This window comes from Cavia porcellus, unplaced genomic scaffold (genome assembly GCF_034190915.1).
Source record: "Cavia porcellus strain 051 isolate PalLab524CR breed Dunkin Hartley unplaced genomic scaffold, mCavPor4.1 scaffold_24, whole genome shotgun sequence".
Classification (NCBI taxonomy): domain Eukaryota; kingdom Metazoa; phylum Chordata; class Mammalia; order Rodentia; family Caviidae; genus Cavia; species Cavia porcellus.
The window spans coordinates 54,257,298-54,269,719 of record NW_026947507.1 but is presented as its reverse complement, the minus strand read 5'-3'; the positions used below and the strand labels follow the sequence as shown (position 1 = coordinate 54,269,719).

The 12,422-nt window shown below is 48.6% G+C and overlaps 1 protein-coding gene across 8 annotated transcripts in view; it reads left to right on the top strand.

The window, feature by feature from the left end:
• Positions 1 to 12,422, top strand: part of Pkib (cAMP-dependent protein kinase inhibitor beta) — an 83,466-nt gene that overhangs the window by 59,281 nt on the left and 11,763 nt on the right. For 3 of the 8 annotated variants that reach the window (XM_003479406.5, XM_063235080.1, XM_063235081.1), the window contains exons 2-3: positions 8,442 to 8,603; positions 9,019 to 9,144. The exons of 3 other annotated variants lie outside the window; for them this stretch is intronic. In XM_003479406.5, coding sequence (XP_003479454.2) covers positions 8,477 to 8,603; positions 9,019 to 9,144 — 253 coding nt within the window. In that variant the 5' untranslated portion in view covers positions 8,442 to 8,476. The remainder of the gene's footprint in view (positions 1 to 8,441; positions 8,604 to 9,018; positions 9,145 to 12,422) is intronic. 2 more of the 8 variants (XM_013143698.3, XM_063235082.1) reach the window with 1 other exon arrangement.

The following is a 12,422-nucleotide window of genomic DNA, read 5'->3' as shown; positions in this document are numbered from 1 at the left end:
CCCTGTGGGAAGTGAGCTTGTCAGTGAAGGAATGAATGATTTTTCCAGGCTGGGTTGACAAAAGGACCTTGGCAAAGGCAGAGTCTGGGGAGGAAAAAGAGGGAATTGGTGAAGGAAGCAGACAAAGGGTGCAGGGCAGTTGGTGTGGGAAACCTGATGGATCGACTGTAGCCATCCCAGCTGACCAGAGGCTGGACCTGGGGCTGCTGTGAGCTTGTGCTCTGGTGTGTTTTAAAATGAGCACGCAGAGCTCACCTCAGCCTCTGCCTATTCATTCTCAGTACGTACCTTGTTACGAAGAGTTGTTTGAGGTCACCACGTTTCCAAAGAATGCTTCTGATGCTTTTTAAAACATTGACAATGAGCTTCCATAAGTGATGACCCCCAAATAGTAGTTGAATCCAATGAGGTGTTCTTTGATGTTGCCTTTTCTTGATCCGTGTTTTATGTCTCTTTGTGAGACCGAGTGCAGTCCATGGCACGCAGCGCGTTGAGCCCGACTCTTCCAGGCAGCCGAGTCTGAGTGAGTGACCGTTTCTGCGGCATCCCTGCATGCACTTCCTCCTGCCCTGCATCCCATTGGTGAGGCCATCTGAGAACTGCCCGTTACAATAGTACCTTGCTGCAGATTTTTACTCTCAGCCTTTTAGTATCATCTTCAGTTTAACTTAGATAGATTTGGGGAAATTTTCCTGAAGCAAATTCCTTCAGTACCCTTAATCAAAAATGTCAGAGGATACCAGTGAAGATCCTGATGTGAAGCCGGGTGGCAGGATGTCTCGATGGTCTTTGTGGGCTTCCCTTGCTGCCTCGAGTATGAATGGGCAGTGTTTAAGATGCCATTGGAGCTCTTTCACCAAACTCAGTACCAAATTTACTATCTGCACAAGGATTTGCAACTGACAGGAGCAGCACAATCACAGGGATGTGAAGTTCCTTAGAGAGCAACCTCTGGACACCTGCTACCCATGCACACCTACAATCTGTTTGTTATTGTCTTAGGGAAGTGAGGGTACGATGTTAGGTGACCACCACAGTAAGCTGGTTTGGTGGCAAACTTCAGGATTAGTTATCAGAGTGAAAGGTGGGAGGGCCCAGAGGATGACACCAACATGTGTTCCAACAGACAATGTCCAGAGAAAGTTAATTTTCCAACTTCCTTCGGTTGTTAATTTATGACAAGGCGATTTTATCAGGTCTGAATTTGGATGAGGTTTCCATGACTTGAGTATCGATCTGCCTTTTTGCACTATGTTATAACTATCAATAAGTAATCTGTTCATTGGACTGAGCCTCCCTCTGTCCCTGCAGCAACAAAATCCCTGGATTCCGTTTCTCCCAGTGGAGAAAGACCGAGGCGAACACAGCCTCATTTGGGCTCCAGTTTGGCTATTTTCAAATTTTCTGGCTATATTAGGCCATAGTGTTTATGGGTCTGATGTGCAAGCCACACAGAATCAAGAGCTCTAGGGAAAACTTTGCAGGGCCCCCTGGTGGGGTGAGTTCCCCTCCCCTCAGAAGAGAGGGGACCTGGACTCACCCGAAGGACAGCTTCTTGACTCATTGTTACAGAAGAGCATTTCAGGACACATCCGTGTGAGACATAGGGGAGTATTAGGCAGAGTTAGAAGCGAGAGAGAATGGGGAAGGGGAAGATAGCTCTGATGGGAGGGTCAGGCTGAAAGGGTGAGGCCAGCTCTCATGCATGTGCTGGGTAGGTTAGGATCTGACTGACCATGATCTCGGTTCTCATCTCGCACGATGAGCAGAAGTCCTTGTTGCTTAATGGACTGGCCAGCAGATGATTGTTCCTGCTCGGGGAAGTCTCAATTTTGTGGAGGCCCTGTTGGAACCCAGGAGCCTGTAGGTTTAACAACACATTGGTTGGGGGCTTCTGGGCACTCATTTGTAATTAAATGTCCCTGTAAATCGGTGTGGTTGTCCTCTGAAGGGGGATGGGATGGGTTTACGTAGATTTATGGCTATTCGAGCCGTATAACTGAATTTTAGAGAATGATTAATAGGCCGATATATACAGAGCCAAGCAGGGATCTGACCCGAAGTTTTTAGGTAATAAATGAGACAGACCCAAAATGAAGGCCAAGCTTTGTTCCACTGTTAGTTGCAGGCTGGGCATCTGTAGGTCCATGGGAACAATTTTTCTTGTCTTTTTGTTTAAATCAAAACAGCTACTGAGTCCCCAGGTGCCTCAGAAGAAACCACGTCATGTTATTAATGAGTGACAGATTCCGGGCCCAGGAGTGAGTTTGCCCCTGATCCTTACCAGCTGAGGTTTAGAAACAAAACACTGGAAAGCATCGCTCCGTGGCATGAGATGAGTTTTTAGCAAATTGCTTTGTGTCTAAGTTCATTCTTTTTTGCTCCTGTGTTTGTCCCTGTATCTGCCGTTAAGATTTTTTTAAATATTAAGAAAAGCTAATTCGGTTTACATTCAGTCTGTCAGTCTCCAGTCTGAGATGCACTTTCCCAGAACTCCGTTTTGCCTCCTCTTTCCACAATTTAATCAGGCGTTAAGGTGCAAAATCTGGTTCTCTGCAGAGCCGCTCATAGGAAGAGGAATTAATTTACACCGCCTGGTGTTGAGGATGTAATATGATTATGTTAGCAAAGCTAAAAAGGGAACATCTACAAAGCTCATTTAAAAGTTCGAAAGAGGTCAGCGGTAGAGCAGACAGATGAACGGAAGGCCAAGTCACTTAGCAGCTACTGAACTGGGAGGACATCAGGCGGGGGTGCACATGGCTGGGAGAAGATCACTGAATTCTAATCAGAGGGTTCAAGGCCAAAGGTCAGGATTCTACAGTGAGAGCATGTGTGAGTCTGTGCAAAATGACGGGGAGGATTAGTAAGCGGAAGTCAACCAGCTCTCGGTCACTTCGCCCCGTGTCCATCAGCCTTTCCATCACTGGGACAAGGTGCCCGATGTACATAACTCAGAGAAAAGGTTGATTTGACCCACAGTTTCAGTAGCTTCAGTTCGTGGTCTCCTAGCTGTGAGGCAGGAACATCATGGTGGAAGCAAAGCTGTCACTTTGTGGTACCCAAGAAGCACAGCACAGGGGATGAGGCACAGGGACAGGCAGGACCCCAGGACCACTGTCTTCTGGGACCCCTTCCTCCAGTTGGGCCCCACGTCTGAACAGCGGTGGTTTAGCCCACTGAAGAGGACAGCACCCCACGGTCCAGTCACCTTTCCAGGAGTCTCTCCATCCAGAGGACAACTCAGCGTAATCACTGAACCCCAGGACTCTTGTGCTGGTGGCCTTCACTGCACGCTCTTAGGCCTTCCCTTTTGTTACCAGAAAACATCTACCTGCAAAGGGCAGACACATTTCTATATTTTAGCAAAAATCTACAGTGATGAAATGCATTAAAAAGATGTCTAAAATTAAGTTTTACAGTCTTAGAATCATGAATCTAAAGTTTACACTGACATCTTTACTATGTCTAAAGAGTTCTGTCAGTTGTTGTGACATGGAAAAAATTGGAGGGAAAAACCTACGCAACTAAACATAACCTATTAATTTAGCCATAGGTAAAATGATACCATAGGCCATAGCTTACCACTGTGAAAGAATTCTCAGAATGTGTGTTCTGGTGAGTAGGTTATCTAATAATGAGAAATATAAAAAATTAATTTTTATTTAAAATTATACATTTACGTCAATCAGAGTACCTACAGTTTAAAGTGAGCAAAAGTTTTCACACTAGGTAAACTGAGCAACATTTTGAGTTTGAAATGCTAAGGTGAGTGTGCAGTTCCAAGCAGAAAGAGTTGTGGATGATTTGTGCCACGGTGCAAGGCTGCACTGGGTGAGTTTTAGGTGGCTTCTTTTTAACCTGAGTCATTTCTATGTTATTCTGACCCTCCCTAAGTTGGAAAAGGTGTGTAAGTGTAGAAAGAGTGGATTTAAACTTAGGGTAACTCTCCTGCTGTCTGGAAAACTCAATTTTAGCTCTCCTTTAAATCATGGTCAGCTCTCTCTCTCTCTCTGTCACCACGATAATCATTAAACAAAATAATGTGATAAAGCACACTCTGCTGAAAAATGATACACATAACCTAGAACAAAAGGTAGTTGAAGTATCTGATTTTTCCTTTAAAATGCAGAAAGCTAAAATCTTGAACTCCAACACTGTGTCTGACAACAGCCTGAGTTTCTAAAAGAAAACACCTTTTGAGCTGTGACTGGAGAAGTGAAAAAACTTCAGAGTGGTAAGAAGTAGATGACACGGGAGTCAGATGTCAGGTTTCTGGGAAGGGAGATGAATTCTCTGCTGGTACAGTGAGGGTAGGCGGGGTCTCTGTGGACTCCCAGGGCTCCAGCTCACGGGACTGAGCAGAGAAGGCACAGCAGGAAGGGCTGTGATGCAGGGCAGAGTGTCCAGGTGGCGAGGAGGCGGGGCTTCATCTGCAGGGAGATGCACCATTCATTCCTGGGCTGCAGTGTGACCCTGGGAAGGCAGAGAAGCAGGGCTGCGGAGAAATGCCCTGGCAGCTGGGCCTGTGGGCCACCTCACAGAGTCCCCAGGCCCTTGGGGTATGTGGGAGAGCAGCCCCAAGAAGGGCACAGACTGGTTTCAATAAACATTGAACTCCTGGTTTCCTAGGCTGGACCAAAGGATGCAGAATGTACATTTCTACCTGAGATTACGGTCACTGCCGTAGGTTGCAAAAACTTCTGCCTGGAATTGAGGATGCCCAGTCCAGTGGCTGTGGTTCCAGTGCACACTGAGGAAACAGGACAGGCTACAGCCCCATGCGTATTCTGTAGCCCACGTGGGTCTTGAACTATCAATGATCCTCCTGCCTCAGACTCCCAAGTGGCATGTGCCACCATGCTTGGCAGGAGGAGACTTTGTGTCCTGCAGCTTCAGGTAGGAGTTGTATTCTGGAAAGGAACAACCAGGGCAGGGGAGGTGGCTTTTTAATGGTAAAAGGGTTGCATGTCCCTGGAGCCCATGGAAAGGACGAGGTTGGCTTCTTTGAATAATTCTGCAGGCAGACACAGCTGAGCTGAGCAGAACTGTGTGCCTGGTTCCTTCAATGAGGAGGGCGGGGTGGTTTGGAGTCTCATCTCAGGAGTGGAGTAGAAGGTGAGCCGTGGAGAGGCCACCTGAGACCTCATCAGGTGCCGAGTTCTTCATTCTGTCCTACGCCACGACTGACCCCTTGCTTTCTTGACATCAGTTTGAATCTTGATCACCTACACTTTTAGGGATGGGCAGTGTTATTACTGCAAGGAGCAAAGTGACCACCTGCCCAGGAAGGAGAGGGAAGCATCCTCAGGCAAGCACCAAAGACGGGAACTTTAGAGGTGTCCTCAAGGACAGCCAGAGACTTAGAGATCATGTGACACCCAGGCAAAAAGAGAGAATTTCAGAGAGCAAGGCTCATGCCTGTGTCAGGCAGAGGGCGAGCCCAGAGATTTCCCACCTTGTGATTTAAAGTGGCTGCCTCCAGCTGTGATTGCCCCGGCCCTCAGGGAGGCTGAATTCCCTCCTTCACCTTCTTCAAGACTCAGGTGCAGGTGTGTGGGCTGGGCAGTGGAAGGAGTAGCCTGGCATTATCTCTAATCTGGAAAACTCCAGGGAGATGAGTGCCCTGTGAGTGCCCTGTGAGGCTTTGAAGGCAGCCTTAGCCTGCATAGAGAAATCTTTGACTTTGTTTTAGATACGGGTGAAGTGAGAGATACCTGAGGTTTTTATTTTAAGGACCCTTTGGCAATGACCTGGCAGTTTGTGTAAAAGTACCGACAGGACCATTGGCTGGGCCTCCTGCACTAAGAGGAAAGGAGCACCTTGGTGACACCAAGCCTTGGGCTCTGTCTGGGCTAAGGAACATAAAAAATCAGCTCTCCACTGAGCTCCGTCATGCACGATGGTGGAAGGTCAGCGTTGCTCATGCACTCTGAGAAAGGGGGCTTCCTTCTGCATGTGCTGTGTGGAAAGAGACTGGGAAGAGAGGAGGCCACTTCCTTATGCAGTTAGACTATGCAGAAAGCCCAGCTTGGCCCCATCCTGCAGCCAGGAGGTCTCAGGAACCATGCTAAGCTCATGGGGGTCCTGCACAAGGACTCAAACTATGTGGGTAGCTGGGCACTCAGGGTGGGGGGTCAAGGCCTCTGAGTCTCTTTATTCCCAGAGAAGCCCAGTAGGTAGCCAGTAATGGCCACTCTCCTGGAGTATGGGTGGCTTCAAGCAGGAAAGTCAGTTTCTTGTATGAGAAATCCACGGGCAACTTGTGACCACAGTGCATGGTCCAGAGTGTCCAGGGAGCATGAGATGAAGTAGCTAAGATTTCTGAGATGCCCTTTGCTCAGAGTTGTGACAGGCTGGACATCCCTTGCTGGAGAGATTTCCCCTCAAGATGGCCAATCTGTCAGCAGTAGCATTAATGACATGTTGCTTCAGAACCCAAAGGAGACTATAGAGCACGACTTCGGCTTGTTGTTAACCCGGGGCTTCAGAGGACCAGAACCTGTTTCCTGATGTAGCGTCAGGCTGTGTGAGGGAGTGACCTATGTGCTGTGACCCTTTCTGTATCCCGAATGACTGTGTCCCTGGATGAGGGTGCCATCCGTGTGATATCACACTTGTGCTTCTGGAGAGAAATCGAAGATGTGAAGCTCTTGACTGTAGCTCTTGACCGGTGGTGCTCAGTGGCCTGCAGGCACTGCTGAAGGTGTGTGGAGTCTTGTTGGAGGAAAAGCAAACTGTGGAGGCTGCGGCTGGAGAGATAGCTCAACGGTACAGCAGCTGCCTGGCGAGTACAAGGTCCTCAGTTCAATTCCCAGCACCAAAAATAAATAAAAATAAACAGAAACAAACAAATCTGCCAAGACTGCTGAAATGGGCACTGAACAGATTGTAGTAGTCCAAGTTGTAGGAGTAAAATGTCTACAAATTAGATTAACGAGGAGAGTCTACAAAATGATTAACGAGGAGAGGCCAGTGGTTAGGGGAGAGGGCTGCACGGGATCGAGACCATGGCGTTAAGGTTGCAGTGTTTCACCAAGGCAGATTCATTTCTTCCCAAATAGGCCACTTTGGGGAAAGGAGAGAAGCAGTGGGGAGAATCACCCCTTACGCACAGCTGTTACCTAACGGGCTTCAATCTTAGGGGCCTGGTTTGAATTACATCAGGCCTTGTTCATTATTTTAACATGGGATAGGGGAAGGGGAGTCATGAGTTCCCATTTTCTTAAACCCATTTGTAACTGTCAAAGGCCTAATTTAGTTTGCATTTATTTTTCATTGAGTCAGAGACTGTCTGGGCCCCTGATGGGATATTTTAGGGCAAAGCTGCAGCATCACTACCGGGAGTTTAACAAGACAATGTCTCTGCTAGTTAGGTGATAGTAATTTGTCCTTTATTTTATATTTAGTCGTTCCGTCACAATTAGGTGGGAAATCATGCTTAAATTTAGCAGATACCCAGGTATAACCAGGGATTGAACCTTGTGTTGGTTAAAGCACTGATGGTTTTCCCATTGGTGCCTTTCAACAGAAACCAGGTTTACTTCAGAGCCTGTATTGCAGAGGCACGAGTGTCCATCAGTGCCCCTTTATCCTTGCTATACAAAATCTTTTAATAAGTTCTGGATTTTCCCAGTTGGGTCACATTGTAGAACTTGGTCACAGGTTGCTGTTGCTGTTTCTTCTCCCTGGGTCCAGGTTTTACCCTCTTCCCCTTACACTCTCACTGTTAGTGGTCACTGGACGCATCCAGCAGAGGCCAGTGCGGGTCTTTTCTGCCCTGACTCGTTTCCAGGTCTCCTCCTCTAGAGAGCCTGGGATTGGTGTCATGCAGTTTGGGGTCTCATCCATGGCGGTAGTGGACTTGCATGGTGAACTGAGCTGAGGTTGACTCCCCGCCTCTCCAGGTGTTCCTTGAGGGTGCCCAGGGTGTTCCCCCTCACCCCAGGTGTTAGCTTCCCTGACCCCCAGAGACAAAACCAGTGATGCTTGCACGAGGAGGGCTGGCCCGCAGCTCAACCTCTGGGGACTAAACTCCCTTCTCCCGCAGCCCCATTTCTTCTGTGGTAGTTTGGTTATTTCCTTTTGTTTCCTCCTCCTCTGTCTTTTATTTGCTCCCTTTTTCCTCCCCTCCCTCCCTTCCTGTCCTCAGGAATCCCCTGAGAGTGTTTGCATCACCTGCAGCACAGACCTCTCAGGGGTGCAGGGGTGCTCAGAGCATGGCCCCTGCAGGCAGTGGAAGCACTGGTGGGCCCCCTGGGTGAAGTCCACATGCATCTGTGCTTGGCTGGCTGCCAGCTGTTGGCCAGACTTCGAGATGCCCTTGGGTGCTGACAGCAGCTGTCCCACACTGGCTCAGGGGTCGTGGGCGTGGCCTTGTGAGGTCAGTCAGGTACCAAACGTCCTGTCCTCTTTCTCCCCACCCTTTTGATTTCCATCAGCGCCTGAGCCGGGGCCACCATGAGCGGGCACCTCGATGGCTTTGGGGGTCAGGAGAGCACAAGTGCCAGCCACACGGGAGGCGACAACACGGGACAGCGACAAGGTCACTACCGCCACATGGACACCAGCCATGGTCCATGCTCCTCACAAACCCCGCCAAGGTGCCCGGGCTTGCCCCATGGGTGCATAGCTACAGAACAGGTCTACGAGGTGCCCCAGCAGCCAGGGATAGCCAGCAGGCCCAACACCGGGCCAGAGGGCCCAGGAGAGCAGGGCTCAGTGCTGACCACTGAGGACGCGTGTTCTCCCTGCCCTTTGGTAGCTGCCAGCTGCCACTTGACCTGGCACCATGCCCCCGGGTGGCAAGACGGTTCTTGTACCAGGGAAGAGCAGGCTGGTGTGGAGAGAGAGGACAGAGGCAGCACAGTGTCCCCAGCCCATGGCCAGGGCCCGGCGCCTAGCAGCCCTGGCTTGGGAGCCTGTGAGCCAGGAGTGGTCACTGGGAGCTGTTGGGTGTGTTGTGTGGCCCCGAGACACCGGTGACATCTAAGGTTTCTTATTTGCCCTCGGGTGCAGGAGAGAACCCCACTTTGGGCCAGCTGGGGCTGAACACGGACACCACCCTGGATGCGAGGGACCCGGGAGCGCTCACTGGCCACACAGCCTCTGCGGGCAGGAAGGACTCCCAAGATGGGGAGCAGGGTGAGCACCGGGGAGCTGTGGGAGGAGTAGGACCCAGAGGGGTGGGGGCCCCTGGACAGGGGCGGCTGTTTTGGGGGCGCCTTGCCGTGGGCGAGAGCGAGTGAGGAACATGAGACTGTACTGCTCCAGACCTCAGTTTCCCAGATGTCAGGGTGGCCAGGCGTGGGCTTAGTGTGGGGGCCCAGGGAAGGGGGGCTGTGTGGCCGGGCACCCCTGAGGAGAAACACAATGCGGAATTACACGGCTTTACTTTGACTCTAGGATCCTTCTCTATGGAGAAGGAAAACTGGGACCCTGAGTTCTGATACTGTTCATCAGTCTTGTGGCTGCATGGCTGCACATTTTTAGGGATGGGGACCCAGTGACTCCGGGACTTTGCTGTTATTTGAATGAGAAGAAGTTGAGAGTGAAAGCCAAAACTTACTTTCCGGGCACTTTGCATGGCTGAATGTCCAAACAAATAATCATTACCAAAGCCAGCATCCAGCTCTTTAAAACGTAGGGTAAAATACTTTGAGGACTGTTTTTCGATGCGTGTCAGGCATCTTCAAAAGCCCAGGACAAAAAGTCAGCCTCCTGGGAGACAGCTGACAGCCACCCTCGAGGGCTGACACGGCTTCCTTCCGGGTGACTCTCAACTTTTGTTGGACTTTTACTTACATTTGCTCTTCACTTGCACGAGAGATTTATTTGTTAAGGGTTCTGGAGTCTGGGGTTTCCAAGATCAGGAGCCCAGCTGACTCCATTCTCCTGCTAGCTTCTGATGGTCATTTTTGTGATAGAGAGAAAGGACCGTTTTGAATTTGAAAAGCTGACTCTGGTAACAAGAGAAGAGATGCAAGCACCATTCAAAGTGGGGGACTTGATGGGGGCCCAGAATAAGGCTTAGACAGCTGCAGGGGGGGGACGATCAGGAAATGGGTAATGAGACAAATCCCTGATCTCCAGAGAAAGACCTCCTGAAAACCTGAAGACGGGCTAGCGCTGCTGTCACGTGAGCCATCAGAAGGTTTTCATGTGGTGTCTGCATACAGATCTGCATATCGACGAATTTTTCAAATACCTTTTCCTAGTGTCCACTTTGCCTTGGAGGAAGCAGGGTAAAGGCTCTCCTGATACTCTCTGTGCCAAAGTGGAATCTCACACAGGGTGGGCAGCATGCAGCTCTGCGGTCTGTGATCTGACAAAGCTGCGCTGAGAGTATAAAGACAATCAATTAGACCTGCCTCACACTCAGCAGGCCAAAGTTCAGACTCTGGGTTTCAGGTCAGTTTAAGTGAGAAGTTTTAGAGAAGCATGATGGGCCTCTAAAAGGCCCACAGGGAATTCATCACCCTCAGGTGGATTCTGCAGGAACAATAATTAGACCAAATTGTCCCTAGAGCACTTTTAAAGTACTCTTCTTAAAGCACCACGTTTGAAAAGGAAAATGAAAATGCGTATTTTAATGTTGTTATTGTAATAGGAAGATGTTTATAAGAGATAACTTTAACATTCTAAGCAAAAGGACTAGAAGTAAATAGTTGTGTGATAAGATTATAATTCTTATTTTAATTTTTGAAGTATGATTTTTTTTTTTTTTTTTGTCTTTTTGAGACAAGGTCTCACTATGCATATAGTTCAGGCTGGTCTTGAGGCTAGGCTGGTCTTGAACTCACAATGATCCTCCTGCCTCAGCCTCCCAAGTGCTGGGATTACAAGCATGCACCAACACACCGGGCAAAATATTATTTTTTTTTTGAAGCAGGGTGTCCATATATTACCCACTTGAGTCATCTCCTGGCTTGAGTATCCTCTTGCCTCAGCCTCCTAATAGCTGACAGGTATGCTAGTATTTTTTATCTTGAGAAAAAACAAAGCAATCAAAATATAAGCATAAATGACTAAGAAATAAAATACTACAGTATAATGAAGCTATGTAGCTTTCTAAATATGAAAAATGTAAAAATTGGAAAGAACTGAGTATATAGGTTATGTAGCAGATCAAACACAGCTGAAGAGAGAAGTAGTGAACTGGAAGATAAATCCTTCAGATTATCCAGAATGAACACAGAGAAACCAAGAGCAAAAAATGAAGGAATGATATGAAATGAGATTGTGTTCCATACATTTAATTAAACTTCCCAAGATAAAAGCCAATATTCAAAAATACCATACCTAGTAGTTATTTAGAATTGGTGAATGTCTCCAAGTCACGAATCTCAACAAATCTTAAGGTCTTCCCAAAGAAAGAAAATCCCAAGAATGCATTAGTTACTGTTTCTCATCCAGTGTGGGTGGCCTCTTCGGGTCCACTGAGGGTCGATACAGAGCCAGAGGTGGGAAGGGACAATTTGCTCTCTCTGCCTGGCTTTGAGTTATGACATCAGCCTCCTACCCTTGGATTTAGAGTTGGATTGGAACTTGCAAAGACTGGGTATTCCTGATTCTGAGATTGGACTCTAACTGGAACCACACCAGCTGTTTTGGGACTTCTCAAGAGAGATAACCAGCAAACTACTGATTTCTGAGTTAGGTAGAGGTTTGCATTGTTCATTAAACCTGCCTGAGTGAAAATGCAAAGCACACTGGGAAACAGTCTTTGATAGTTAACTGATTGCAGCTGTTTGAGCAAGAAACGCCCAACTGATGGATCAGCATAGCACTGGGTGTGGCTGACGGGATTTACTGAGGACAGAAGACCCACCCTGGGTGTGAGTGCCTGCAAGCCGTAGGCTGAGTGGAGGAGAAGGGGAACCAGGAAGCAAGTGTCTTCCGAGGAGTCCAGTCTTCGCCTTCGCTGTGGATATCGTCTCCTGGCTCCAGCGCGGATCCTTGGGCTTCCTGAGATGGACGCACATGGGACTGTCCAGGGGGCTGCAGGCGTCCGGCTGGCCCCTTCGGTCTCCAGCGTGCACACAGACCATCTGTGCTCTTCTGCATCGGACACCGCTGGCGGCCACCGTAAGCGATCCTGCCGGTCTTTACCTATTTGTATACCTTACATTAAACTCTAGGGAGCACTGACCCATGAACCCTGTCACTTGAGTCTGTTCACTTCTCCTAGAGTTTCATCCTGAACTATTATGAACACCATTTGCTGTTTCTACGCTCACCAGTTTTCCCATCACTATTAAGTTTTCTGCCGTTTCCTCTTGGTGACTTCTCCAGGGTCACCGGGAATGGTCAGCAGTTGAGACTGTTTTTCCATAGGTCAAGGGACAACATGTGTGTCTGCCTATTTCCTTTACTTTTGTCTTTATGTTTTTAATAAGAAACCACTCTTGGTCTTTTGCATT